Raw genomic sequence first — 27,628 nt, 5'->3', positions numbered from 1 at the left:
GATAGGGCCTACATAATAAAGTAAATGGACGGGATCGTCCATAACTACTGTTTATAAAAATATCTGAAGTGAATATGTTACACCCCATCCACATCCAATCCATTTATCATCATATGGCATAATGTAAGAATAAGACGTGAACTTAAAAATCTGAATTTCTTCAAATAAGCGGTTTTATTTTCATAGTGCACAATATAGTAGAGTACAGTGTGAGTTCATAATAGAGTCTGGTTTCACTTACGAGCTGCTTAATTTATGTGAGAAAAAGATGTTTCATCCAAAGAGTTTGTAATATATAACTAGAGACACCAACGGCGCTAGTTTCGCGTACAAAATTGAACCGCTGTTCGGCCGCCATTAAATCACTCTGTGGACTGTCCTTTAGAAGCGATGACTGCTTCAAGTCTTCTTGGCATGGATTGCACAAGGTTTTATGTCACTTTTGGTCCTATTGTGTTACATTCTTCAGCGAAGTATTGTGTCTGTACTTGTAACCTGCCTTTTGCTAATTTTTTACTTAAGTTCCGCCCATAAATGTTCTATCCCATTTAAATCCAAAGACTGGGGAGTTATATGTAGTTCATGAGGTGTAGGCCTACTGTATACTCCGTAGCAGCCATTCCTTAACAACCCAAGCAGTGTGCTGAAAAAAAAAAGTCGCCATCGATGCCTAATTTTTACACAAATGGCGTCATATGCTGTTTTAGGATGTTCAAATACTCCATCTTGTCTATAGTTGTAGCTATTTCATGGTATTCACCTACCTCAGTCTCCGACATACACTCCCATATCATTATGTATCCTCGCCCATGTTTTATTGAAGGCTGTAGATTCTTAGATTGGAGCTTCTCGTTCTTCTTTCTCCATACTTGTCGCTTGTCAGAGGAATCAAATAAGGGAAAAATTACACTCATCAGTAAATAATACTCGTTTCCAAAACTCAGGTGGCTTGCTAACATACTCCTTTGCAAACTCTAATCTCTTCTTACGGTTCACTTTATTTACCCATGGCTTTTTCGGGCTTATACGTCCGTTAAAACCAACTTTATGTAACACAGTCTAGCTGTTTCGGTGCTGATGTTCTTAGCAGTTGAAGATATTACCTCCGATCGAAGTATATGGCCAGAAACATTAGGATTTTTCTGCACAGTCTCACAATGCTTCTCTCTTCACGCCGTGTCAGATTCCTTGGTCGTTCTGTTCTTGGTGTATTGATTACAGATGATGATGATGTCTTATATCTCTTAATGATACTGGCTATTGTTTTTCGCGGTATTCCTGTTTTATTGGCAATTTCTCTTTGAGACTTCTTTTCTTCATGTACCTGAATAATTCGTTAGCGTTCAATAAAGATCCTTTCCTTTGTCTTCACCATTTAGACTTTGTTTACTCACAGACACTGCATTGAAACTGACTGAATCACAGACTAGCACATTATGAACTAATACACTGTATAGTAACCAAGGTGGACGAATGCTTTTGTGGCACTATATCCTGGAGTATTTTTAAATGATTTTTATTTACTGTAATAGTTATGAAATGATACAAAGCTTATTCTGGCTGCATTATGTTAAGCATTATTAAAGTTTAATTGATAATTTTTGCGAGTTTTAAAGTTGGTATTTGGTGCTTTCTTTGTTAACTTTTTTATCAATAGGTCGAATAGATGAATACTTTTGAGACCAACTGTAGCTAAGTATAATGATAACAAGACAAATTATTGGGTGGGCTTGGACCCCACAAGCCCATGTAAGTTGGCGCCACTGTTTGGAAGCAGAAGTGGGAATCCTTTCGCCGCACTGAAAGAAATATTGGAAACTAAAGTAAAACATGAATAGTAAAGATACGAAGGGCTTTTTTGAAAGTTGCACAAATTATGTTGAAATTGATGCTACTGAGTATAGGATTCTATTAAACAATTAAATTATTCACATAATGTCTGTATTAGAATAGCCTACATATACTGGGTGTTCATTTCAAAGTGTGTCATGACGTCACTGTTGATGAGTCAGCGATTTGAAGCGAGTTTCAGCTTTTGTGTCAGAGAAGTTGCCTATTAATCAAGGCGTTCAATTTGAAATTAGAACGTGTACGGTATAACTTGAACGTCGTAGCAACAGATGGCGGTCTGTACGGTCTGTGTGCTACCATAACCTCTTTCGAACTGTGTTTTGCGCGGCCAAGTCTTACGCAGGGTATTTTTTATCATCGGTTGCGTACGGCAACATTCCACAATACAAATCAAATGCTCCGTGTCCATGTTGACCGTCGAAGTTAATGTCAACAAATACTTAAGTAATCGAATTAACCCTATCCCCATATCCCGACAGTAAGAAAAAACTCATCTCAGTACATGTTTCGAAACAGTTCACATTCCTGCCACTACCGGCGTTACCGTCCGTATCGGTAAGTACTCTTCTGAATGAACGCCGTACTTGCTAGGCAACTTCTCTGGCAGATAAGTAATACACCTCTGTGGAAGTGTAGGAAGATTGAATTCTCTAGGCTCATCGACTAGCCACGTGACGGCATACAGCGAGCCATGACACACTTTGAACTGAACACCCAGTAGTAACTGCATTGTGAATATTATCAAGGGAGATTAAAATATACAGGTTATGTTTTATTTACAGTACAAATATTTTCCATTTTTAGTTTTATTACCAATTCTTGAAATTAAACTAGCTAAATTCTGTTCAAACATGATTGTATTGTTGAAGATTTATTTTATTTACAAAAATTCAAAAGTTGTAAGTTTTTCTATTTCATTACAATGAGATTATTACTCTTCATGACGGTATTATAATTTTTGCACGGCCGAAATGATTATAGCTTTTTATTTACTAATTTTTTTGAGAAGTTGAACAGCATTGTGAACTTGAGGTGGGAAGAAGAGAAAAAATAGGTTAAATTTTATTTATCATTGATCATTGGGACCTACTTCGATTTCGTGACCAATTTCCAATAATTTAAAATTACATTACGTTTCTGCTTCAAACAAAATTGATATACGAATTCAGTTTGGCATTAATAAACATTTCTTTTTCGCGGATTCACATCTCAACTCATCATGACATAGTGCATCACAAGTAAGTAATTAAGAAGTTAAATAAACCATTATTATTATTATTATTATTATTATTATTATTATTATTATTATTATTATTAATGTATTGTGAATTTCAGGATAAGTTATTAGTACCTTCTAATTGTAAAATATTAATTTTCGTAGGCCTACATTATAAACTAATTTTAGAAGATTACCTTTACGTTACGTATTTGTGTAAAATTAACTAAATATGTACAATGCATACAATGTATAAAATGATGTCAGATATCTGATGCATTTTTTTATGTCATGCAGAAAACGAAAGTGTATCTTTTTATATCCTGGTACAATAGGTCTAAATGTGTTAATCGATGTTATAACGTTTAAATGACAGAAAGAAAACCTAATATAGGGTGAATTATAATTGAATCTTACTTTCTAGAAAGGAACTAAGTCAAAATTTGCTACTTTTCAGGAGAGCAAAAAAAAAAAAAATTTCATGAATAAATACCAATGCACCAGTGCCGTATTATAAATATCAACTTATGTTAGAGATACAGGGAAAGGTTGGACTAAGTTCCTTCCTTTGCCAATCAGTACGTCTTGGAAGTACTAATCATTTCATCAGTAAAAATAAAAATGGTAAATGTTGGTTCATTTTCTATCTAAAATGTGCAAGTCAATTGCGGTGCGAGGTTTTCGGGTATTTTCACTGTGTCCTAGACGTAACATTTCGGAGCTAAATGTCAGCTCTCTCATCAGCGAAGGTAGGGAAAGGAGAATGGGAAAACCTATTTGTTGGATCCGTTACCAAGAGCTATTCTCCAGAACTGGACCCCTTGTACAGATATCAAATGTTGCGGAGCTACATGACGGCTCCATCATCAGGGAAGGTAAGGAAAGGGAAACGAGGAAACCTATCTGTTGGATCCGTTACCAAAAGCTATTTTCCAGAACTGGATCCCTTATACAGACATTCAATGTTTAGGACAGGGCCGAGCATGAGAGCGGCTCAGTCTAGTCGGCTAGAGCTGCTCTTGCTCCGCAAGGCACTTCAATTCCAAGCCAGAGCAGAACGCTCACGCAGTGGCGGACTCGCATTACAGCTACCTTCCCTGCATTAATATAACAAGAGCCACGGTTGTTCTAGTCATTCAGTCTGTCAGTAGATAATAGTTTATAAGGATATTACATCAATCCATTGTACATTACAGAATTTATAGCACTCTTATTAATTTAATGAAATAAACTTCGCTCTATGCACACACACAAATCATTACGTTTATTTACATAGCCCATACGCACATACTGCAACCTCCTCACCACGGTTCTACGAGACAGGCATATGGCTTCCACTTCCCCTACTTGCTGTGGACAGAGTTCATCTGCCAATATAATTAAACATCGCTTGATGAATTCACCTTCGTTGAATGTTTTCAATTCCTTTGCAATTTCGTGGCAAATTTTGTAGCTAATTCTCATGGCCGATTCACTAAGTGCGTTATTGTCATCCTGTTAATATATAATATAATATAATATAATACAATATAATGTGATGCGATGCGATATATGATACGATATGATATGATATGATATGATATGATATGATATGATATGATATGATATGATATGATATGATATGATATGATATGATATGATATGATATGATATGATATGATATGATACGATACGATATAAGATATGATATGACCATAAATTAATACAACTTAAAGAAAATGTTTCTCAGGTACATTATATTAGAGTATCTATTCGACATTTATATTGGATTATAAGTTATTATAGTACATTTAGTAATATATAATTTTAAATTATACAAATATTATAATATATCATAGTATAGTATATTACAGTTCATGATATATAATATTATATATTATATATCATAATACTTGTATAATTTAAAATTATATATTACTAAGTGTATAATAACTTATAATGCAATGCAAATATCAAATAGATACTTTAATATAATGTACCTGAGAAACATTTTCATTAAGTTGTATTAATTTATGGCGTTCATTACCAACATATTTGTCATATTCAGTAGCATGTTGTAAAGAATAATGTCGTTGGATATTGAACTTCTTAATCAGTTGGAGTGTTTTATGACAAATTAAACACTTTGCTAATCCACTACTCTCTACCAAAAAGAACACCTCCTCTCATGATACATTAAAAGCATTGTGAGTAGCGGGACGCTTTAGTGTATGAGCGGAAGCTCCGTCTTCAAAGTTCGCCATCATACTGCAGAGTCACCACTGCACCAACACTGAATGACGTACAGCAGCGTTTCTCAAACTTTTCTACTCACGGAACCCTTTTAAATCCAAAATGAAACTGTGGAACCCAGCGGAATATTAGTGATGTGTGTATATATATATATATATATATATATATATATATATATATATATATATATATATATATATATATATATTATATATATATATATTACAGACAAATACTAAATTACCAAATGTATTTTTACCACTAACATTACATATTTTTATTGATGTCACATGTTATACATATTTAAAAATTATAAATAATGTTGTTGAACTGTATTTGTTTTTATTACAAAGATTAGTAATCCTGGCTTATTTTTACCACTAACATTAAACATATTTTTGAACTCACACATTATACATACTGATATTTAAAAATTATAATTTTTTCTGAAATAAATTTGCTACTGTTATAGAGATCAGTAAATATATAACAAGCATGAATGAAATTAAGTCCACCTGCATTGTTAACACTGTTTGTAATTCACACTAAATTTCAGGTACTTAATCTTCTTTTTTTTTTCAGAAAACATCTATTTGAAATAGATCAGTGGTACGAGTGTTTTTGTTGTTTACGCCTGCATATTTCTTTAATATCGAGTTTACTGTTGCAAAGCTGAAGTCTCGTGTCTGGTTCCGTAAGCAGTCTGTTTCGGTATTTAGTTTTTATACACGTATACACAGAAAACCCAGTTTCGTATAGGTAAGTACTTACAAAATGAAGTAGAATTGTAATAGCTTTCTTTTATAACACTGAATACTCTCTTCTCAGGCTGTGCTAACAATCCATCATAAGGAGATTCTTAAACTGAGGTTGCAAGGATGAATCAGACGTCAATTCCAGTAACGCTTTGTATTCTTCAGAAGCGAGGGAAGAAGTTTTTTTTTTTTTTTTTTTTTTTTTTTTTTGGTGTGAAATGGAATTTTGATCCACAAGTTTTGAGAATTGTTTTCACTTTCCTTTTCTGGAAAATACTGATCTACAGTATGGCGCATATCCTCCAAATGCTTTACAAATTCTTCAATGATTTCATCAAGTTCTAGGAGAGTTTCTTCGTTCTCTTCAAGGAAATCTTTCAAAGCAGGGAAGCTCTCAAATTCACGGCCGGCTAGACTTCTCATCCAGAACTACAATTTTCTCTTGAAAGCCATGATTTTATCTGCTGCAGTGAACATATTAGCATTTTCCCCCTACAATGACACATTTACTTCGTTATTTTGACAAAAATGTGAGCTAAATAGGCAAGTCTCAAGATTCATGTTTGTCACTCAAACGATCGTCCAACTCGAAATGGTGATCAATTAAGAAAGTTATCACCTCAGCCCTAAGTTCGAAGAGTCTACTTAAAGCTTTTCCGCGAGAAAGCCATCTCACTTCTGTATGGAGAAGTAGATTTAATGTAGCTTGCAATTGCCGAGGTTATATCAGCGTCGTCGGTGTGCCGGAATTTTGTCCCGCAGGAGTTCTTTTACATGCCACTAAATTTATTGACATGGGCCTGTCGCATTTAAGCACACTTAAATGCCATCGACCTGGGCCGGGATCGAATCCGCTACTCAGGGCGACGAGATTTATGAAGGCTTACCAATCCTCACAAATGATTTTGAAGAGTCTTGAATTTAGTGATCTGGATTTGATAAAACTAACGATTTTTACTGCTTCATTAAGAACATTTATGAGGGAAAGTGGCATTTTTGATGTGGCCAAAGCTTGACTGTGCAAAATACAATGGCTGCTATTGCAATTTTTTGCAACTGACTTTATGTGCGACACTGCACCAGTGGTTTTCGTAACCATTGCCTTTGCACCATCCGTGCAGATATGTACACAATATTGTCCCAGGATATATGATTTTCTGCCAAGTAATTACTCACTAACATGTCTAAAAAATTTAAGATCTTGTTGCATTAGCTGGCAGCAGTTTATATAATAGCATATCTTCTTCAATAGTATCTTCATAATGGTAACGGACAAACACTACTACAACTGCCAGATCTGCTACATCACTTGACTCTTCTATCTGTAGTGCAAATTCACATGATCTGATCCGACGGTTTTACTGTATTCTTTCTTGACATAAGGTGTCATGTTTTGAATGCGACGAGCCACTCTGTCATTTGAAAGCGTCACGGAAGGTAACTGTTCAGCCTCCTTGATCATGCACTTAACCATGTCAATCGCGAAGAGTTTTATTAATTTTTATTTTCACCTGCCTGAGCCACTCTGTAGTTTACAATGAAAGATGCCTCTGTTACTTCTTCATTTGTAACATAAGATGTCTGAGCTAAAAACGTTTGTGAATTTTGTAACTCATGACGTTTCCTATCAAAGAAATCAATATTTTCGTCATGAAACTGAGCATGGTTTGTTTCAAAATGGCGACGTAATTTTGAAGGTGTCATCGAAATATTAAGTAAAATTATGCCACATATTACACACTTAGGACAATTTTCAGCATCCATGGATCCCAATGCTAAGTAGCTCTCATCATATTTACGTTTTTTAATTACAAGTTCATGTTGTGTTTTGAATGTTGGCTCCTTCACATTTTCAGACGATGAGCAGCTATTTTCTAAACCTGGTGTTTCTATTTCGCCTTCATCAGACCCACATACAGTACTTGTTTAGGGATAGGTGAAGTTGTAGTGGCACACTTGGATGTTGATTGTTTTAGTGATCCTGTTTTAAGCCACCGATCCATGATTCAGTGTCACCCTGTATTTAAAAAAGTAGAGTTAGGATCGGTATCACTCTGTATTAAAAATAGGATGACGTAGTTCACAATGATCGGTCTTGCTCTCTATTTACACAATTTTGAAGAAGGGATGACAAAACTCGCACAATTTTTCTTTAAAACATTTGATCATTTTTTTATATTATTAAATAAACTTTGAGACAAAATTAACACATAACTCACCTTGAACTTCAAAATAATGGTTTTTCCTCTCCAGAAGAAGTTTCCTGTTTTTTCTTGAAGGAACGTAAAAACAATTCTGCGAAATACCCTTCACAGAATTTTCAATGAATTCCGTAGGAGCCTACAATTTACATATGTTGGAAAATATGTTAGTTCCAGACACTTAAGTTACTTCAAGCGCACCTACTATTATTTCAACAAACGGTACCCATTGTTGTCCTGATAATTGTCAATAGAATGGCTGAATAAACAATAATAGTTCTGTTCTTTTTTTTTCATGTTTTATAATATTATATTTTAGAGATTAAAAAGTAAATAATTACACATCAGGAATTGGCGGAACCCCTAAGACTTGCTTACGGAACCTCGGGGTTCCGGGTAACACACTTTGAGAAACGCTGACGTACAGTATGCATACGTCACACCGCTCGCGAGACCAGCTCTTTAAAGCACACAGCGCTCATTTCTCAGAATCACGTAATGTGCCCAGCCCTGGTTTAGGAGCTACATGTCGGCTCCATCATCAGGAAAGTAGGGAAAGGGAAACAGTTAAACCTATCTGTTGTATCCGTTACCAAGAACTATTCTCCAGGATTAGACCCCTTGTACAGAAATACAAAGTTTCGAGCTACATATCGGCTCCATCATCAGGGAAATGGGATCGGAAAACCTATCTTTTGGATCCGTTACCAAGAGCTATTCTCCAGGATTAGATCCCCTTGTACAAACATCCAATGTTTCGGAGTTACATGTCGACTCAATCATCAGGGAAGGTAAGGTAAAGAGAACTGAGAAACCTATCTGTTGGATCTGTTACCAAGAACTATTCTCCAGGGCTGTAGCTGTAGCAGAATATATGAGTGACTTTTGAAATGCACTGTAGCCTATAGTAATTACAATACAGACTGTTGAACACAGTCTTACACGTAAGTACCTCTTTGGCTTGAAAATAGTACTGAAGTTTTATATAAATACTGTAACTGAACATTCTTCCTTTTCCCAGTCAGCAATGAAATTATGCTACATCTGAATAGTTACTGCTCTCTTTAAAAAAACAGTTTCTCAAAATGTTCATCAAATAAGGATCCCCTTGCTGATAAATGAATAAATCCTGCAAAGCAGAACAGTCTTTCTACAGGCGCAGAGAATCACAAACTCGTATTAATCATTATAAAAGCTTGTTTAACTGTTGGGTAATTCTCTAGAGTGCACAGGGTTGTCACTTTATCATTGAAGAATTGTATGAGCTCATACTCCGCAGTAGACAAGTTCTTTTCTTTTTGCTTTTCAAAGTCTGTTGTACTTGAGTTGAAAACATAAAAATTGTTTTCACCATCTTCATCGTCTGAACTGACCAAGGTATAGCAGAGAACTGCTCAGCTGATTTCACACACATTTTCTGTATTCTCGTCTTATCATTTGGTGAGACAGTGTCAGGTATCCATCTCATCTTAAATGATGGGTGGAAGCAAGCTGCCAAAATAGCTCAATTAGCTTCTGGGAACAGATCAAACATCGCTTTAAATCTTGATGAAAGCGAACTTATTAGGATTGGAGTTACTTGGAATAGATGGCGTAGATTACTAGGTAACAGAATATGTAACCTGTTTTGAGGGAAATTAATGTGGACAAAAGTTGGGCATGATAGCACGTCTTCTCATTTTGCATTAAATCAAGGGCTATGGCAATAGATTTCAGAACTGTACAATATTCTTCAAGGTACTGAAACTCAACATCTTTGAAGGTTGGCAGTCCCAGTTTTTCGCATATACTGTTTATATCATGTTTGAATTGCAGTATTTGAGAGATTGAGCCATAAAGAGAATTTCATCGTGTTGGGAAAGAAAACTTTAATGAATATTTCAAGACGTCTGATATAATTTCTGAGGATTTGAGTCTCCTAGACGCATTCCATAATGCTGAACTTTTAGCAAGTGTTGGGTGATGGATCCTTGATGCTGTTGGAGATTTCTTTATGGCATTAAGGTAATCAGTTGTGGCAAGAAAACTAAGTGTATGGCTAGCACATCTGAAATGGGCAGGCAAATAAGATAAAAGTTCATTTTCAAATCCAAAACTTGAAGGACAAGAAGAAGAAGAAAGTATTTTGAGTATTTGAAATGCAAAATACATCAATTTTATATATTTAAATACAAAATACTTTCGAAACTCCTTACAAATTACAAAATACAAATGTATTTCAAATATTGTCCAGCCCTGAGGATGTTGTTCGCTCTCATATAGCTGCCCCTGTGGTTAATTTACTTCGCAGATGGAACTGGGAAGTTCTGGATCTTCCTCCATACTTTCCAGATACGAGTCCATGTGACTGACCTTCTACCGCAAGTGGAATTATCACTTAGAGGAGTTCCTGCATTGCACATGCATTACATCCGGTTTGTGAGGCACTAAAAGATAAATATTCATATACAAATAAATTTGTGTCTTGCATTAAGAAAACGTTGAAAAAGGCTCCTGTTAAGATACAGAAGTATGTTAAAATTATAGGATCTTCCACATTCTCCAATTCTCACTAGATGGGGTACTTGCTTAAAGGCTGCAGTGTTTATATTTGTAATCATTTTAAGGCTATATGCGGTTTCCTAGATGCTTTACCAAATTGTTTTTCAGCTGTGAGAAAGGGCAAAGAATTAGCAGGTAAACAGGAATTGCAAGATGAACGTTTTACTGTGCATGGTTACTCTTTCCTGACAACTGCCATTACAAAATCGATTCAGCGATGACCTCAGAAAGATGGACAGTGTGTTGTTCTGATGTATGTGAAGGAAGCCATTGGTTATTTTACGACGCTGTATCAACATCTAGGTTATTTAGCGTCTGAATGATATGAAGGTGATAATGCCGGTGAAATGAGTCCGGGGTCCAGCACCGAAAGTTACCCAGCATTTGCTCGTATTGGGTTGAGGGAAAACCCCGGAAAAAACCTCAACCAGGTAACTTGCCCCGACCGGGATTCGAACCCGGGCCACCTGGTTTCACAGCCAGACGCGCTGACCGTTACTCCACAGGTGTGGACGTGAAGGAAGCATTAGAGGGTATTAGAGAGGGGGAGCTGGAGCAGGCAGAGCTTAGCCTCAAACCTTGATGTTGAGGATGTTGCAACAAACAAGGATTTACTGCCGACTACAAACACAGTATGCACCACTTGTGTCTTTTGACGTGAAACGTTTAATTTCTACAAACAAGTATTTACTCAGTGACCGGATTTGCAGCCTCACTGAAAAAAAATTGACATGTTCAATGTTATCTATTTTAACAATTTTCTGAGCAAGTGAATTTAATAACATTGTGCTCTGGAACTTTTTAAGGCAGACTTTTTAATACACGAGTGAATTTTGTGTCCTAATACTGCACTTGTTATTTAGTCAACTGAACGAAGACAGGTCTGGACCCCACAAATGATACCATCAATGCATCACTCATGAGGCAACTAGGCTAGGAGATAATGGGATAAGCTGGCCAGTTCCTTTCCGCCTCCATTGCATATATCGCTGACTAGCTACATATTCCACTTATTAGACATCAGCTGCACACAAACAGTTGTTCTTCCGCTGTAGTGTTTGTAATTAATATTTACATTTGAAATTCACGCCTTTTTCAACTAAACTAAGACATATTTTTTTCACCTTCTTGATCAAAATTTTGCATCTAAATTTATAATTCACAGTAATGTACCATTTTCTGAAAATTTATATTTTCTAAATTTGACACTCCATATCTTGTACAACAGTCTTCAATACTGTCCTTTAGCATAAAATATAAAAAGGAACGACATAAAAATGTAGCACGTGTAGAGTCCTCTACATCTTGCATTAGCAAGTCAATTACCGTATGTCTAGTAGATAGTTATCACTTGGGTTGGCAATGCTGATGACGACAGTTGCGTGCCGGCGTGGGCAGAGAGACGACAGCCTGTGTAAAGAGGGCAGGGTCGCGGCCTGCCAGATTATGGGCTTTCGTGCGCTTTTGCCATTACTAAAAACCCCTTACCAACAGTAACAAGGAAAGTCAATTTCGGCTTTTACCGTTTGTGGAATTTTAAGTTACGCGTGATACAGATAGGCCTACACCGAATAGAAAGTATGATTTTAACGAAGAATCCATTTATTATGTCGATCATTAGTACACGGTTCATATTTTATCAGGTAATGGAAAGGGTAGGCCTATGTGTTAGAACTTTGGCTTCCTAATTGATCGTTTCTATTAGATGAACAAGATAATGGCAAGCTGACGATTTACGGGAATTCTCTTCCTTTCATAAATAAATGATTAGCGCTGTTCTTGCATAATTAACAAAATATCGTCTTCTTAATTACCTGGGTTACAAATGGACATTTCGTATGTATCTATTTCCTAAACGACATATTTCTTGCAAAACTTTGTTATTTCAGAGAATTTATCCGTTTTTATTACAGTCCAGTCATGTATACTGTAAAAAAACAATGACTAAAGTATGCATGCAAATAGCAGCAAAATCTATGATACTGTAATGGGCCTACTCATTGCTCATTGTGCAACAATGAACTTAATATACAGGATCATTCATAAATATTGATTCTTTCGAAAAATTAAATATTTTGGATATTTTTTTTTGAAATGGTGTTCATCCTCACCAGAAATAACCTTTCCCGGTGTCGTACAGTCGATTTGGAAACAAACAGCCCCTTTCCTCGCCGCCAGAACTATTAAACGAAAGAGTGCTTAGTGTTTTAAACCTTTATTAAAACACATAAATGTAAAAACAGTTTCAATTCTTGACAAATTATAGTGTGCAATTTTCAAAATGTCTTCCGTCCTGCTAAATGCATAAATGTAAGCGTCGAATCAACTCTTCATGAACTCTGGTGAGCATATCAGACATAACCATTAGTATCGTGTGTTCAATTCGTTCCATTAATTCAGGAATGGTGCGGGCTTAGTGGCATAGACACGATTCTTGATGAATTTCTAGAAAAAGAAGTCGAGGGGAGTCAAATCAGGTGTCGCGGAGGCCAACGGATTGGGCCTGTGCGACCGATCTACCTGCCTGGAAATACTTCGTCTACGGAATAAAAGCTTAATTTGAGCGAGACTCTTTCCAAGTTCAAACCAGGCAGCAATTTTTCTCTTCTGCAATAACGTTAAGCGGCTGCATGACATTTTATCATTCCAATTTATCACAACAATGTGTATAGATAGGCATGGCCGTGTGCCATTATCCTTGACGTATAGAAGGCCATGCTCCAGATCATTTTAAGTTGGCATCAAATGCACATTACACATGGATAAGTAGATTCCTCTGGCAGCGAGGGGAAGGGTGTTTGTTTCCAAATCGATTGTACGGCACCGAGAAGAGTTCTTTCTCATGAGGGTGAACATCACTTCAAAAAATTATCCAAAATAGTTAATTTTTCGATAGACTCGTTACTTATGAAAGACTCTGTATTATAGAGTTGTTATAGTCCACCGTTGTGGAGTAACAGCATGCTGACCGTGAAACGAGAGGGCTCGGATCCAAATCCTGATTGGGACAAGTTACCTGGTTGAAGTGGTTTTTTTCAGTTTTCCGTCAAATTAAGAGCAAATGCTGGGTATTTTCTGGCGGTGGACCCTGGTCTCATTTCGCCGGTATTATCACTTTCATCTTACCCGGACGCTAGATAGCCATAGCAGTTGATAAAAAGTGTCGTAAAATAATGGATTAAGTAAAAAGGTTGTTATAAATCAACTAGCAGTTGAAATTAGTATAACTTCCAAACAAGTTGAGGCATCAAGATGAACTAAGGGGCTATGGAAGGTGCTAAGAATGAGACTTAGTCTGTTCATTTGGATTGTCTGTTGTTCATAGTCCACATTTGTGAGCATTAACTCAACAATATGAGTAAAGTGGGTCTCATCTGTCTACATTAGCCATGTCAATTGATGCTTTAGAGCTCAGTATGCCCGCAGCTCTCGTCGGAAGATTAGACAAGAACATACTGAAAGAACGGGCTAGTCTATTAATAGGGGTTAGTGGAAGCCGTAGGCCAGGTGAGTGCAACGCGTACATAGGTTACACGCAAGAGAACAAGAGAACATAGGCCCTATAGTAAATTTAACCCATACTTAATTTTGAGTAAAAAACTGATGGGGACACAGTGCATATAATATGCAAAAAAAAAAAAAACACACACACACACACTCCAAGAAATGTAACGTGGAAAGACATTACGAAAGATATCACGAAGAAAATTATAACAAATATTGAAGATGACTACAAACTGTAACTTAACAAAGAATTTTCTTCTGATGTATGAAATTAATTACGAATTTTATTTTAATTTATAATTTTTAAATATAATTTCATAACAGTTTATTACGCACTTTCCTTATTTTGTAGACTGCAATATCTGATTAAATCTGTATGAACTTATCAGTTACCTATTATATGTCCGTAAAAAAATGCAAAAATGTATTATTTTTTTTCTCTGATGGACATTTTATTAGGAGTTATATTCTAGATGCTGTAGTCAAAATATCTCCCAATGATATAAGGAAGTACGAAGAAATATATTTTCATCTAGAAACATTGTAGCCAAGAGGATACAAGAATTATCAGGGTATACTGAAAAAAAAGTAAATACTTAGGTAAAGAATCTATTATTTTGTTTCTCATTATTGCTTAACGAAAGCACAGACGTATCTGACATCTCGCAGCTTGTAGCTTTTGTTCATGGTATAAATTAAAACTTCATGTTTACAAAATAACTATTACTGTATTTCGAAATCGGTGGAAAAACATAATTTAGATTTTAGGTAATACAAATCTGTAAGTGAATGTTGAACACAGTGTTACTTTAAAGTGCCTGTTATGTTATAAGGTGGCATCATACACGTCTTGAGATAAATTTTTTTATTTATGTTACTAATTTCAATCGCAACATATTCAACTATTACTTATATTTTTACAAAACCAATGCAGAAAAGAACCCTGGATATTTACGTATTTAAAAATGCTGTTGTTCATATCACATTTCGTCTACACGCATGACGGCCGCCTATTGTTTGTACACCACTGATTTCTTATCCCTCTGCAATCAGCAGGTTCCTACATGATTCACCTTGTCAATCTCCTGGCCGTATCCTAGCGCCTGGCGTACGCGAGTGATTTCAAGGTCATAAAATGCGCTTGATTTTGACATTGCTTGTATCCAATATTCAAGATAGCCATTCCTCATTCCGGTTCAGTTTAAATCTGAGCTCATACATGTGATGAAATCAATTAAAAAAGTTGCAGTTTACAATGATACATTTTCAAATGTTAGCATAAAATTTTCCAAACAGTGCTGTGAGACATTGGCAAGCGTTTAACACGTTAGCACTGCTGATTGATAACGGATTTTCTCCAGCAAATTTTTTGCTTTTATGGAGAACCTCTGCAATCTGGATATAATAATATAATATATTAATTCTTAGTCTTCCTGATTTCATTGTATTATGAACTTAACCAGTTCCTTCAAACTTCTTAATGCACGGAAAGAAAGTATGATATAAAGGCCGTCTCTTAGACGCATTTTTGTCTGAAATTGGCTTAATTCAGCATTAAAGTTTCTACTGCATGCGTAATAATAAATTTGCATCAAACCAATTCTTTTTGAAAACTTAAAACATTTTTTCAAACCTGCAAAATATGTGTAATAAAAAGTCAAATGGCGGACAAACCTCTTTATTTTTCAAGCTTCATTGTTACATCGTAACAACGAAAACAATTACTGTTTTAGCATGAAGTAACTTCACACATTCAACAGACCCTTAGTTCATCTTGAGTGTTGAATTTTTTTTAGAAATTATGTTAATTTAAACTATGTTAATTACGGTATTTTATAATGACTCTATACATATATATATATATATATATATATATAGAATTCTTGAAGGGTTTCAAACTTGACATGACTAATCCACATAAAGTAGTTTCGGCGATATTCAAAGTTTAAATTCAACTGTGAACAGTTGGTGCTAAACTTAATCGCACAATTGCAACTTCAGCGTTTAAGGAAACAGTTATTTGTTATTTATACATATTATTGGAGAAAAATTCGTTTCGGCATCGGGAAACGAACCCTGGATCTCTCAGCTTTGCGCGCTGAGCGCTCTTTCCATCTGAGCTATGCCGAGACCCGATTCACGATACCGGCCGAATTCTCCTCCTTCGTATCATCAATGGCCTACTACCTCCATTTTAGACATCCTATAAGTCATGAGTTCGTTCGGCATCGTGAATTGGGTCTCAACATAGCTCAGATGGAAAGAGTGCTCAGCTCGCAAAGCTGAGAGGTCCTGGGTTCGTTTCTCGGTGCCGGAATAAATTTTTCTCCAATAGGGTATCTACATGTTGACTACATACATAGGTAGTCTTGATTATTTAATGAGGAGAGCGAGGCCTCATATATGAATATATACTGGTACGTAATAAAGTAATTGATTTTTCTCATTGTAACTTCTATTTATGTTATTATCGCTCGTTCTACAACACATAGTATAGAAGTGAATACTTAGAATTTAATTTTCCAAAGGTGCCTACAAATAATAAAACCAATGCGAATTAAAGTAGGTACAGTAGGAGAAAATCCACAAACGATTAGGGAAAACACGGGAATTTTACTGGAAGCAAGTAAAGAGATAGGTTTGGAAGTAAATCCTGAAAAGACAAAGTATATGATTATGTCTCGTGACGAGAATATTGTACGAAATGGAAATATAAAAATTGAAAATTTACCTTTTGAAGAGGTGGAGAAGTTCAAATATCTGGGAGCAACAGTAACAAATATAAATGATACTCGAGAGGAAATTAAACACAGAATAAATATGGGAAATGCCTGTTATTATTCTGTTGAGAAGCTTTTGTCATCCAGTCTGCTCCCAAAAACCTAAAAGTGTATTGCAAATTTCGACCTTTGTCTATTGTATTTAAAATCAGAAATATGTTCTTTGAATCTAGTTCTGTAATTTCTACGGGTTTGGCCGATGTATTTATTAGGACAATCATTGCAATGCAGCATATATATACCGCTATCTTTGAGGCAATCTTTATTTTTAAGTTTATTTGGTACAATGTTGTTTAATTTATTATTAGTAGAAAAGGCGATATTTACATCATGTTTTTTTTTTTTTTTTTTTTTTTGGAAACGTTACCTAGTTTGTTAGAAATTGGTCCGAAATAAGTCATACTTGTCCACGATTTTTTAGTTTTTCAAGCTTCAGTAGCAAAAGAGGTGTATGAAGTTTTACACAATTTATTTTTACGTTTTTTAAGGAGATTGTCTATTATGTGTTTACGAAAGCCATTTTCTTGAGCAAGAGAAATTATGTAGTTATATTCTTTATCATAATTGTGTTTATTTAAATGAATTGTCAAAAATCTATCGATAAGAAAACGATATTTGCTAATATTGTGCGTTTCTGGGTGGTTAGAGGAATTATGAATCGAGTAATTGATGGAAGTTTGTTTTCTGTATATATTAAAATTGAAATAAGAATTTTGTATGAAAATTTGTAGGTCCAGAAAGTTTATAGATCCATTAATGGCTGGCTCGGAAGTGAATTTTATGGCAGGATGCAATTCATTAAATGAGCGGGTAATGTTGTCTGCATTACAATGATTGTCCTCATAAATAAGAAGTATATCGTCCACGTATCACAGATACGTGGAGATCTTATGTTTTTTGATAAGGTCTTGTATGTGTTCTTTTTCTAAGTGTTGCAGGAAAATTTCGGCTAAGAAGCCTGATAGGGGCTCCCCCATGGCCACTCCTTGGGATTGTTGATATATATTTTATTATTAAATGTGAAATAGTTTTGTTTCAGAGAGATACTGATATAAATATCGCCTTTTCTACTAATAATAAATTAAACAACATTATACCAAATAAACTTCAAAATAAAGATCGCTTCAAAGATAGCGGTATATATATGCTGCACTGCAAAGATTGTCCTAATAAATACATCGGCCAACCCCGTAGAAATTACAGAACTAGATTCAAAGAACATATTTCTGATTTTAAATACAATAGACAAAAGTCAAAATTTGCAACACACCTAATAGAACAAGGGCACGAACCAAATGATATAAACAGCACATTACAGATCATTCAACCAATGAACAACAATCCAAGAATTCATATTGCCGAAGAATACCATATCGCACAAGCAATCAATGAAGGTGTAGTATTGTTAAACGAGCAATTACCGAACTTACATAGCCCACTCTACAATTTAAAATCTCCTAGCAGACGTAACTTCCGATATACCGATACACCTTCCCCCTCCAACTTTCAAGCTGGTATTACTTAATCATTCTGTAAACGTAACGCCCTACCGCACTTGTGGCTCATCCGACTTCAAAACAGGACACACCTCCGCTATACCGTAAGCAAAGAATTTCAATTAAATAGCCCTCCCCCATCTTTTTGACATAATTAGACAAAGTAATAAAAAAATTTAAATCGTTTTCATAACATTAATATAACACAATTTTCGCGTAGTTTCAGACCACAAGACCACACGGGCTCCTGGGCGCTGTGTAAAATCAAAACATGATGCTGCATACTCATTCCATCGGATTACAACTATTCATAATGCAATAATTAATTTGTAAATGCAGTTTTCATGATAGTTATCATGTAAAATAGTCATAAGAAAATAACCGTTTATATTTGAAAGGACTGTATACGCTGCAAAACAACCTTCACTTTAGACTATTTTAATTTAATATGTTAACATTTTAAAACATGTACATCCATTAACGTTTTATGATATCTTGTATTTTATATTTTATATTTTAACACAATATGGTTAATGTAACCTATTGCACATCAGTATAACAGTTCAGTAGAGGTAATGTGATCTGAAGGTGGTTTACAAAACCGATAACGTTCATCAAGTAGAATGAAATAAAAAATTTCATACTATTATAAGATAAGCTTATGACGGACTTTAAGAAAACATTGATAAATTAACAAGCTTATCGGAACAAAAAGAAAATGGGTATAAAATTGTAAGTTTTTAGGTATCATGTTCGTACCACGACATCTAGAATAGATGGTTAGAGAGCATAATAATTTCTCTCTTTTCAAAAGTAGCTGTTCAAATTATTCTGACATTACTGTGTGTTTTCTCTCCATATTACATTGCTGGTGTCGGCCCGGTTGGCTGGTCTTCTATGCTCAAGGTTGCGGGTTCGATCCCGGGCCAGGTCGATGGCATTTAAATGTGCTTAAATGCGACAGGCTCATGTCAGTAAATTTACTGGCATGTAAAAGAACTCCTGCGGGACAAAATTCCGGCACACCGGTGACGCTGATATAATCTCGGCAGTTGCGAGCGTCGTTAAATAAAACATAACATTACATTGCTCGGCAAAGAAGGATTTCTGACTTTCAACCGATGTAGGTATACTGTCCGCAAAGCATACCTCCCTCCCTTGGTACCATTACTCAGTTTACGTGTGTACAAGCAAATACTCTCTCACATTAATACTGGAAAGTTCACGATAAGAGAGGCGAATGACTCATCAGTGCTATCTAGCGGCAGGGAATGTTGGCAGTGGGGATAACGTGACACGTAGCGCGGTAAACTGCATCTAACAAGAGTTTTATACTTCAACACGTGGTGTAAGTCGTAAGGATTATTCTCATGGTTGTTCCACAAAATGTCAGGGAAAAGTGGAATTGTTTGTTCTGTGTTCTTCTGTAAAAACTACGCTTGGCAAAAAGATGCTAGATCATTCTTCAGATTTCCGAAAGATACAGATAGGTGAGTGAGTAGTCATGTAAATACGAGTAGTCTATTACTTTTCTGCCACAGAATGATGATGATGATGATGATTATTATTATTATTATTATTATTATTATTATTATTATTATTATTATTATTATTATTATTATTATTATTACAGTAGAGGAGACAGTAGATAACTTGTTCTGTGACCTTATCATGTGTTGTGGCTATCACCAATGGGTATGGAGAAGGAAGATAATTAATCTGAGATGAACTTTCGTGTCAGTAGATTCGTATAATTTTAATCATGAAACAAACTCTCTTTCTGTTAGCTCACTCTTTCCCCACTCGCACGATTCACATGACAGGTCTCGTGTCCTCACCATCATCATCATCATCATATTATTATTATTATTATTATTATTATTATTATTATTATTATTATTATTATTATTATTATTATTTGTTTTTGTCTTATAGATGGTGTGCCATATGGGTAAATAAATGTAAAAGACAGGACCTAGACGAAACGTTTAAAACTAGAGGAACAGAGTATCTGCACAAAAATCACAGAATATGTTCAGATCACTTTAGATTATCGGACTTCAATAACCCTAATTTGAAAAGTCAGGGGTAAGTAAAAATAAGGTGTAATTGGAAAAGTACCGAAGTTTCAAATGAGTCATAGACCTGTTAATTTTTTATATATTTTTTTAATAACAGACTGAAGAGAACAGCTATTCCTTCACTGAATTTAACAGCTCCTTCTTCCGAAAATATGGGTCAAAGTATGATGAAAGAACCGCGAAAGTCCCCAAACAAACGCATTAGACCTTCCATCGAGGAGGCGACAGGTTCTCCGATTCCAGACAGAAACGAACATGTTCTCTGTGCTAAGTGAATCAGTTATTAAACTGCATAAAACTACTTTACTTCCATCATACCAAACATAATTTCTTTATAGTTTCTCCATATAAAATACTGAACGTCATGACTTTTTCAAACTAAATAGACACATATTGTGATACGTAACATAAAAATACGAATTATTGATTTTGTGAAGAAAGTGTGTGAACTCATGTTTTCTCATAAAAACTGATTCAGTTAGTTATTCGCAAAATATTATTTACCTAGTCCTAGACTTCCAAGACATTATTAATATTTCACTAAATTAAGTCCCTGTTTATTTTTTAAGATGCAAGAAATCCTAAAAGGTCAAAGATGGCTCAAGATCTCCAGATAAAGAGACTTTCTAAGAAATTGATTGCAGCTCAAAAGTTGGTATCTAAACACAAAAAAAAAAATATTTCATCTCTTCGGGCGGAAGTGAGAGCTCTGAAGACAACCAGTTCAAATACTGATTTAATCAAAATTGTTTCTAATGATGAATTCATTATGTCGCAAGTGCGCTTAAAAAGAAAGAAAAAATGGGAAGACGGTATTACAGATGTCTCCGATTTGGATGTAACTGTTGATGACAAAAATGTACAGCATACAAATGAAGAAACCGTGTTGCAAGAAAATGCAAGGGCTTATGTTGCAGGTTGGGTGTGTAGCAGAATAAATCACGAAATTTGTCGAAGAAATTTATCTTGTAAAGAAAACCCCAACGATGACGTAACAACGCACATCGCAAATAAAAAATACTCTAAAGATTCAAAAATTGTTTTCCCTAATGATGTTTCTCTAATGCTCAGCCAATTGTGTTCTGATGTTTTCAAAGAAATTGATCATGTTATTTGTAAAACTAGAATTGGTGTAAAAAAAGAACTAGTTAAAATGGTAGTGCTCCCTGTTAATATATCTATTTGCAGTGACTGTGCCAATGTCTTCATTGATAAATATTTCAATGTGTTAATAAATTGTTACATCAAAAATAAAATGGACAACCATACAGCTAAAAAACAAAACAAGCGATGTATGAAAGCTGCTAAAGTCATGCACAACTAAATTTCATCAAATTTGAAAATATGAGAATTTATCAATTAATTTCTATTCTAATAACTTTGTAATTTGTTATTAATTAAAAATGTTAAGAACAAAGTGACTGTAAAGTATACTATTTATTGCTTTGCAGCTTCTTATTGAAATCAAATGCGCACCTCTCCTCTTTTCTTCACGTAACCCAGCACGACGCACGGAGTGTGCGAACGTTTCAAGCCGCTAGATGGCAGCACTGTTACTTTTCGCCGCCGCTTGCAATGCTAAACAGAAAAGCTTTCCAGTATTAATGTTAGAGAGTATTTGGTACAAGCAAACGGCAGCAATGGTGGAGCAATGGCTATGTCTAAACCTTCCACTTCCAAAAACGGAAATTTCTGATGAAAAGGGAGGAAGAGTTTTTCTGTTGTAAAAAAGATGATGACAGTGTAAAATGCCTAATTTGTAATAAGGTGTTAAGCGGCTTTCTTCGAGCCAACATTAAATGGCATTATGATACATATCATGCATCATATCAACTCTGCTAAATTGAAAGTAAGACCCTCTATTTCAGATTATAATCTTTCGCCACAGCTGCGTACAGCTTTTAGAGACATTACTGACATTTTGAACGTAGGCCTATAGCGAATGTTCAGATCAAGACGATTAATTTTTCTACTTCTGTTTTGTATTATTTATGTTTGCGCAAGGATAAATTGAAATACCAATTCAACAAACTACAGTAAACTTCTGATTGTATATATAGTGTGCAATGTTATATTGCCTATACTGATTTACTTCGAATGAATTATATCTGTTTTTTCTGTACCTTATATGTTTGTCATTTTAATTTTGCTCACTAGTGTAGTAGAGCTGGAAATTAACGTTCTACTGTCTCGGACGTTCACTGTAATACTAATCCGTCACTGCAGACGAGAAACAGAACTTCACCCCCTCCTTCAATTTTGCGGTTAATGAACTGAATGTTATCCGGGTTGCGTTCACTATGGATTCGGCACAAATTGTTTTCTGCCAACCCCTGCCAAATTATAGGCGTATTTAGGCTTACACGATGAAAGGCGGTATTCCACCGTGTCCTGGAACTTCTCATTTCCAATGTTTCGGAACAACATACAAAATCCATCACAGGACAGATAGGTAAGCCCAGGCGACTGAGTCGACCGGAGTAGTAACCCAGCATATTAGGAGACCCCTCTAGTCTTACCTGTCTGCTCTGATGATGAAATTTGTATGTAGTTTCGAAACGTTGAAAATGTCAAGTTTCAGGACACTGTAGAGGAACTAAAAGTCTTTGATGAATCAGTCTGTCTAATAGGGCGTAATTGTTAATTAATATTAATAATAAATATAATCATGGACGATTGGAAGTGAGGCTAAGGCCAACCAGACAACTGCTGGTCTCATGTCCACATGCCTCAGCAGAAATGAACAATCCCCCAATCAGTATGAGGTTATCGTGTGGTTAGCACTTTATAGCTGATTCCAGGAACCGGATTACGCTACCTATCATAGCTCTTCAATTCGATCATGATGCTGGGCACCGGTCCCATACACTGATAGAAACTTCATGAGAAAATTCCTTCTTCCTAGTAGATTCGAACCAGCGCTCCCTCCATAACACGATGCTTTAAACAACGACGCTTGTGGCATGTTAATATTACTGTTGCATATATTTCAGTGTAATGTATGAAATATAAATTTTGCACATATAAATTAGTTTTCAGTTTATTATATACACTTCAATATGACAAATAATGTTTTTTTTTAATTCAGCTCCAATAAAAGTATATAAAACATTTTATAACTTTTTATTTTGAGATAATCTTTGAAAGAGAAGTTGTCAATGTGATAGTATTTATGAATCTATCAATGTTCACACTTGCAGCGATAATAGTAATAGTACTGATTATTGATAATAATAATAATAATAATAATAATAATAGTAATAATAATAATAATAGTAATAATAATAATAGTAATAATAACAACAAAACTTATACATGTATACAATATGACAAGGATGATGATGATGATGATGATGATGATGATGATGATGATGATGATGGATATTTTGTATTTTAGGCTTATGATTGATTCTGAAATAAAAATTATGTACAATGAATAAATAAATAAAGAATGAATGAATGAATAAATAAATAAATGGATGTAGTGAATCATGAATGAATGAACGAACGAATGAATGAATGAATGAATGAATGAATGAATGAATGAATGAATGAATGAATGAATGAATGAATGAATGAATACTCTTCGAAAATAATGCATTCATTTACAAACGTACTGAGAGAGGAAGCAGGAGTTGGCTCACAAAACGAAGAAGAGCTAATTTTGAAATGAACTCAAGAATGCAAGGAAAAGAAACAAAATGTAGTAGTAACTATATAAAGTCACTTACCTAACGGATTTTTATCGAAACTTCCACTAATTGTACGGATGTGGTGTCTGTTTGTAATTCCATATTCACTTCCTCTTACCCTATAAACATCGTCCATGACTACTTTCTTCTGCGTAGCCTTCTTTGAAGTGAATACATCAGGATTCCTCAAGTACATTTCCTGCAACTTCATTCAAAAGAAAAATTAAAAGATCTTGAAGAAAGCAATACTTAATTTTACATGCAGTTCCACGCAAACAAAATAAAAAATAATAGTCTCACTTTTGCCATACAAGATACTCGTGCACCATCTCTAACTCCAGGGATGTCTGTGGCCACTTGCCTCATGTAATGCTCAGCCTAGGATCCCGTGAGTTTGTTCTTGCGTGAAGACGATATTAGCCTATACAATATTTTCTTCGTTTCTTTCTGCACCGATTATGAAGCAATTGATACCCATGAAGAATAGCATTATAAAATAAGCTAATTCACAACCATGTATTCTTATCATTGAGGATACGAATGCGCTCACACGCATAAAAAAGACTTACATATACATAACACGTTGAAAAAAGTAACATTTATTATGCCCTCTGAAACCTATACCTTACTTACCTAAGTACGGCAAAATATCAAATATCGAATAAATAGGCCTACTGCCGATCTTTGATAACAAGATTCTTGTGTGAACTAGAGAACTGTGTCAACACTGATTCTGTAGGACCATTCATATTTGTCCACTTCGCAATTAACTATCACTTGTATGCTCTTAGTTGTAGGTTAAATGTCAACACTCGTAATAATAGCAGATGCACCAACACTTACACTACTTACACTACTTACGCAAACTTACTAGGCACTTGGTCAGTAATTGATTTCTTGTAAATAGTTTCCTTAATCTATCACAAAATATTTCAATATCCAGTAATTTCATCACTATACAATTTTGTTATTCGAGGTTTAATTTGTAATTCAGTAAATATAAAATATTCTTTGTTTTTCTATGATAAATTATCTATCTTTAATTAGTCAGGGAATCTTTTCGTACTTTGATTGTTATTGTAATTGTAATTGTAAATTTAATACTAATTGTAATTTTATTCTTCATATCATAGTTGGAATCTCCTGGTAGAGGGGCAAAGAAGGCCTGACGGCCTTATCTCCACCAGGTTAAATAAATACTACTACTACTATTATCCGTAGTATCAGCATTATTATCAATAGGTTACGTTTACTTCCGCTTTGTTCTATACTTCTAAAAAAGTAACAGCTATCTCGAGAACTCACTGTCACATGAAGTGAAGAGAGTGAACTTCTGTAAAAGATGTTCCAGGCTTGTCCCAACCCTTTTTTTTTCCATTCTATAAAAAGATAGCCCAAAACCGTATAGGCCTATAACGGGTGCCTCAATTTAGAAACATAACGTTTATGTAAACATTGATTTGTATATTTATTTCCAAATAAACCTATTATAACTACTCAGAATTATGCTTTCTCCATACCTAATGCTAGACAGAGACAGTAGCGTATATCATTTTGATCCCCACGTCTCCTCGTATCTCCGCCTATGTCCATGAATAAATTTAATAGTGGAATGATGGCAGGAAAAACGGGAATATCCAAGAAAGTAGTTCATGTATACTTTATTCATTTCTTTACTATAATATAATATAAAGGATACTATCCCTTTCTGTTGATGTATCTTTGTGAAAGTTTTTTCCCAGGATTTTACGGGTATGTGTGCCAATAATCTAACAAAAATATAAAATTACCTTATATAAACTGTTTTCGCCTTTCGTAAATCACATTTGGAATCGTTGAGAGTGAGCCCAATGTTAGAAAGCTACTACAGACTCACAAGCTAAGACGCTCTGTCTTAGCTTGTGGGTCACTTCCCATAATTGTATAACACTCCCACAAGGGAATTTGACCAATGACGAATGAATCAATTCATGTTGTAATTTTTGTCATTTGCTTTGTGGCTACGCGACGCACAAGACAGTATTACAAACTAGCATATGTTTCAATATGACTAAAGGGAAGGAGGAAAAGAGGGAAGATTGATGGAGAATGCTGGGTTAATAGTGAAAGAACAACCCTTGGACAGGAAACTATGAATGAATTGAAAGATGTTATTGTAAACGCAAAAAACAACTAAAATCGTATTTTGTTAAAAATATTAAAAGTAAAGTTAAATTATACAGAACATTAATTAAGCCCATTCTTATATGTAGATCAGAAACATGGACACTATCTAATGAAAACTAATGAAAAACTAATCAGCCCCTTTGAAATAAGAATATTGAGAGTCATATTTGGACCAGTAAATATAAATTGGAAGCGAGGAATACAGTACAGTAGCGATTAGTATGACCTATGGACATAATAAATTGTACAAAAAAACAAAAACTAAAATGGACTAGCCATTTTGAAAAATCCAATGACCAATCACACATCAAAAGAATACCTTATCTTTATAGCTGAAAATAAAAGGTCAAAAAGACAACCCAAACTCAGATGGGAAGATGGGGTGATTAAGGATACTAAATAGGGTTACTGGGTTTTTAGAATGACAATTAGACCTCTGTTTTCATGAAAACAATCGACCGAAGCTCACCAGTCAACCTTCGGTTGTGAAGAAGGCAGTCGGTAATGATTCGCTTGAGCGCGTGGAGTCGAATACTTATAACAAGCGATAGGTTGAAGCTTTTACTCGGTCGATCGTGAGCGCTCGAGGTTGTTGCACTACAATTAAATCACCTTTTAATGCCTGATACTCAAAACAACCTATGTAAGAAGGTTACCATTTGTTTTATTTCAGGTAACACGAAAAGCAGGAAGTATTTGAGCATTTAAATAAGTAAACATAATATTTAAATAACACAATTCGTTAAATGAAATATTTTATATTATCAGTAATGTTATTAAACATCTGTCTTGTCAAAATCACATCAGTCATGAAAATGTTTAATGTAGCTTATTAAATATGTGATTGCATAAAAAGAAAAGATTTTGTGGTGCGTCCCAAACTTCTTCAGAAGCAGATATAATATATCTCAGTCACAGTATTTAGTAAAGACAAACCAAATCTACATGTTAATTTTACTTAAAATTTTTACAAAAGTGTATAATACGATAAGCTTAATCGCAGGCAATGATTGACGTTGGAGCTGTGTATGGTAAGATGAATGCAGATTCCACTCGTATTATTCCATATGCAACGACCATATTACGAAATATCCAGGATAGAACAAACAAAAT

The 27,628-nt window shown here is 34.9% G+C and overlaps 1 protein-coding gene across 2 annotated transcripts in view; it reads right to left on the bottom strand.

The window, feature by feature from the left end:
• LOC138715404 (pickpocket protein 28-like) overlaps nucleotides 1–24,539 on the bottom strand; it is a 196,643-nt gene extending 172,104 nt beyond the window's left edge. For both annotated transcript variants that reach the window (XM_069848266.1, XM_069848267.1), the window contains exon 1: nucleotides 24,389–24,539. In XM_069848266.1, the coding sequence (XP_069704367.1) occupies nucleotides 24,389–24,485 (97 nt within the window). In that variant the 5' untranslated portion in view covers nucleotides 24,486–24,539. The remainder of the gene's footprint in view (nucleotides 1–24,388) is intronic.
• Between the last annotated feature and the right edge of the window lie 3,089 nt (nucleotides 24,540–27,628).

Source organism: Periplaneta americana, chromosome 15 (genome assembly GCF_040183065.1).
Source record: "Periplaneta americana isolate PAMFEO1 chromosome 15, P.americana_PAMFEO1_priV1, whole genome shotgun sequence".
Lineage (NCBI taxonomy): Eukaryota > Metazoa > Arthropoda > Insecta > Blattodea > Blattidae > Periplaneta > Periplaneta americana.
This window is presented reverse-complemented; position numbering and strand designations above follow the sequence as displayed.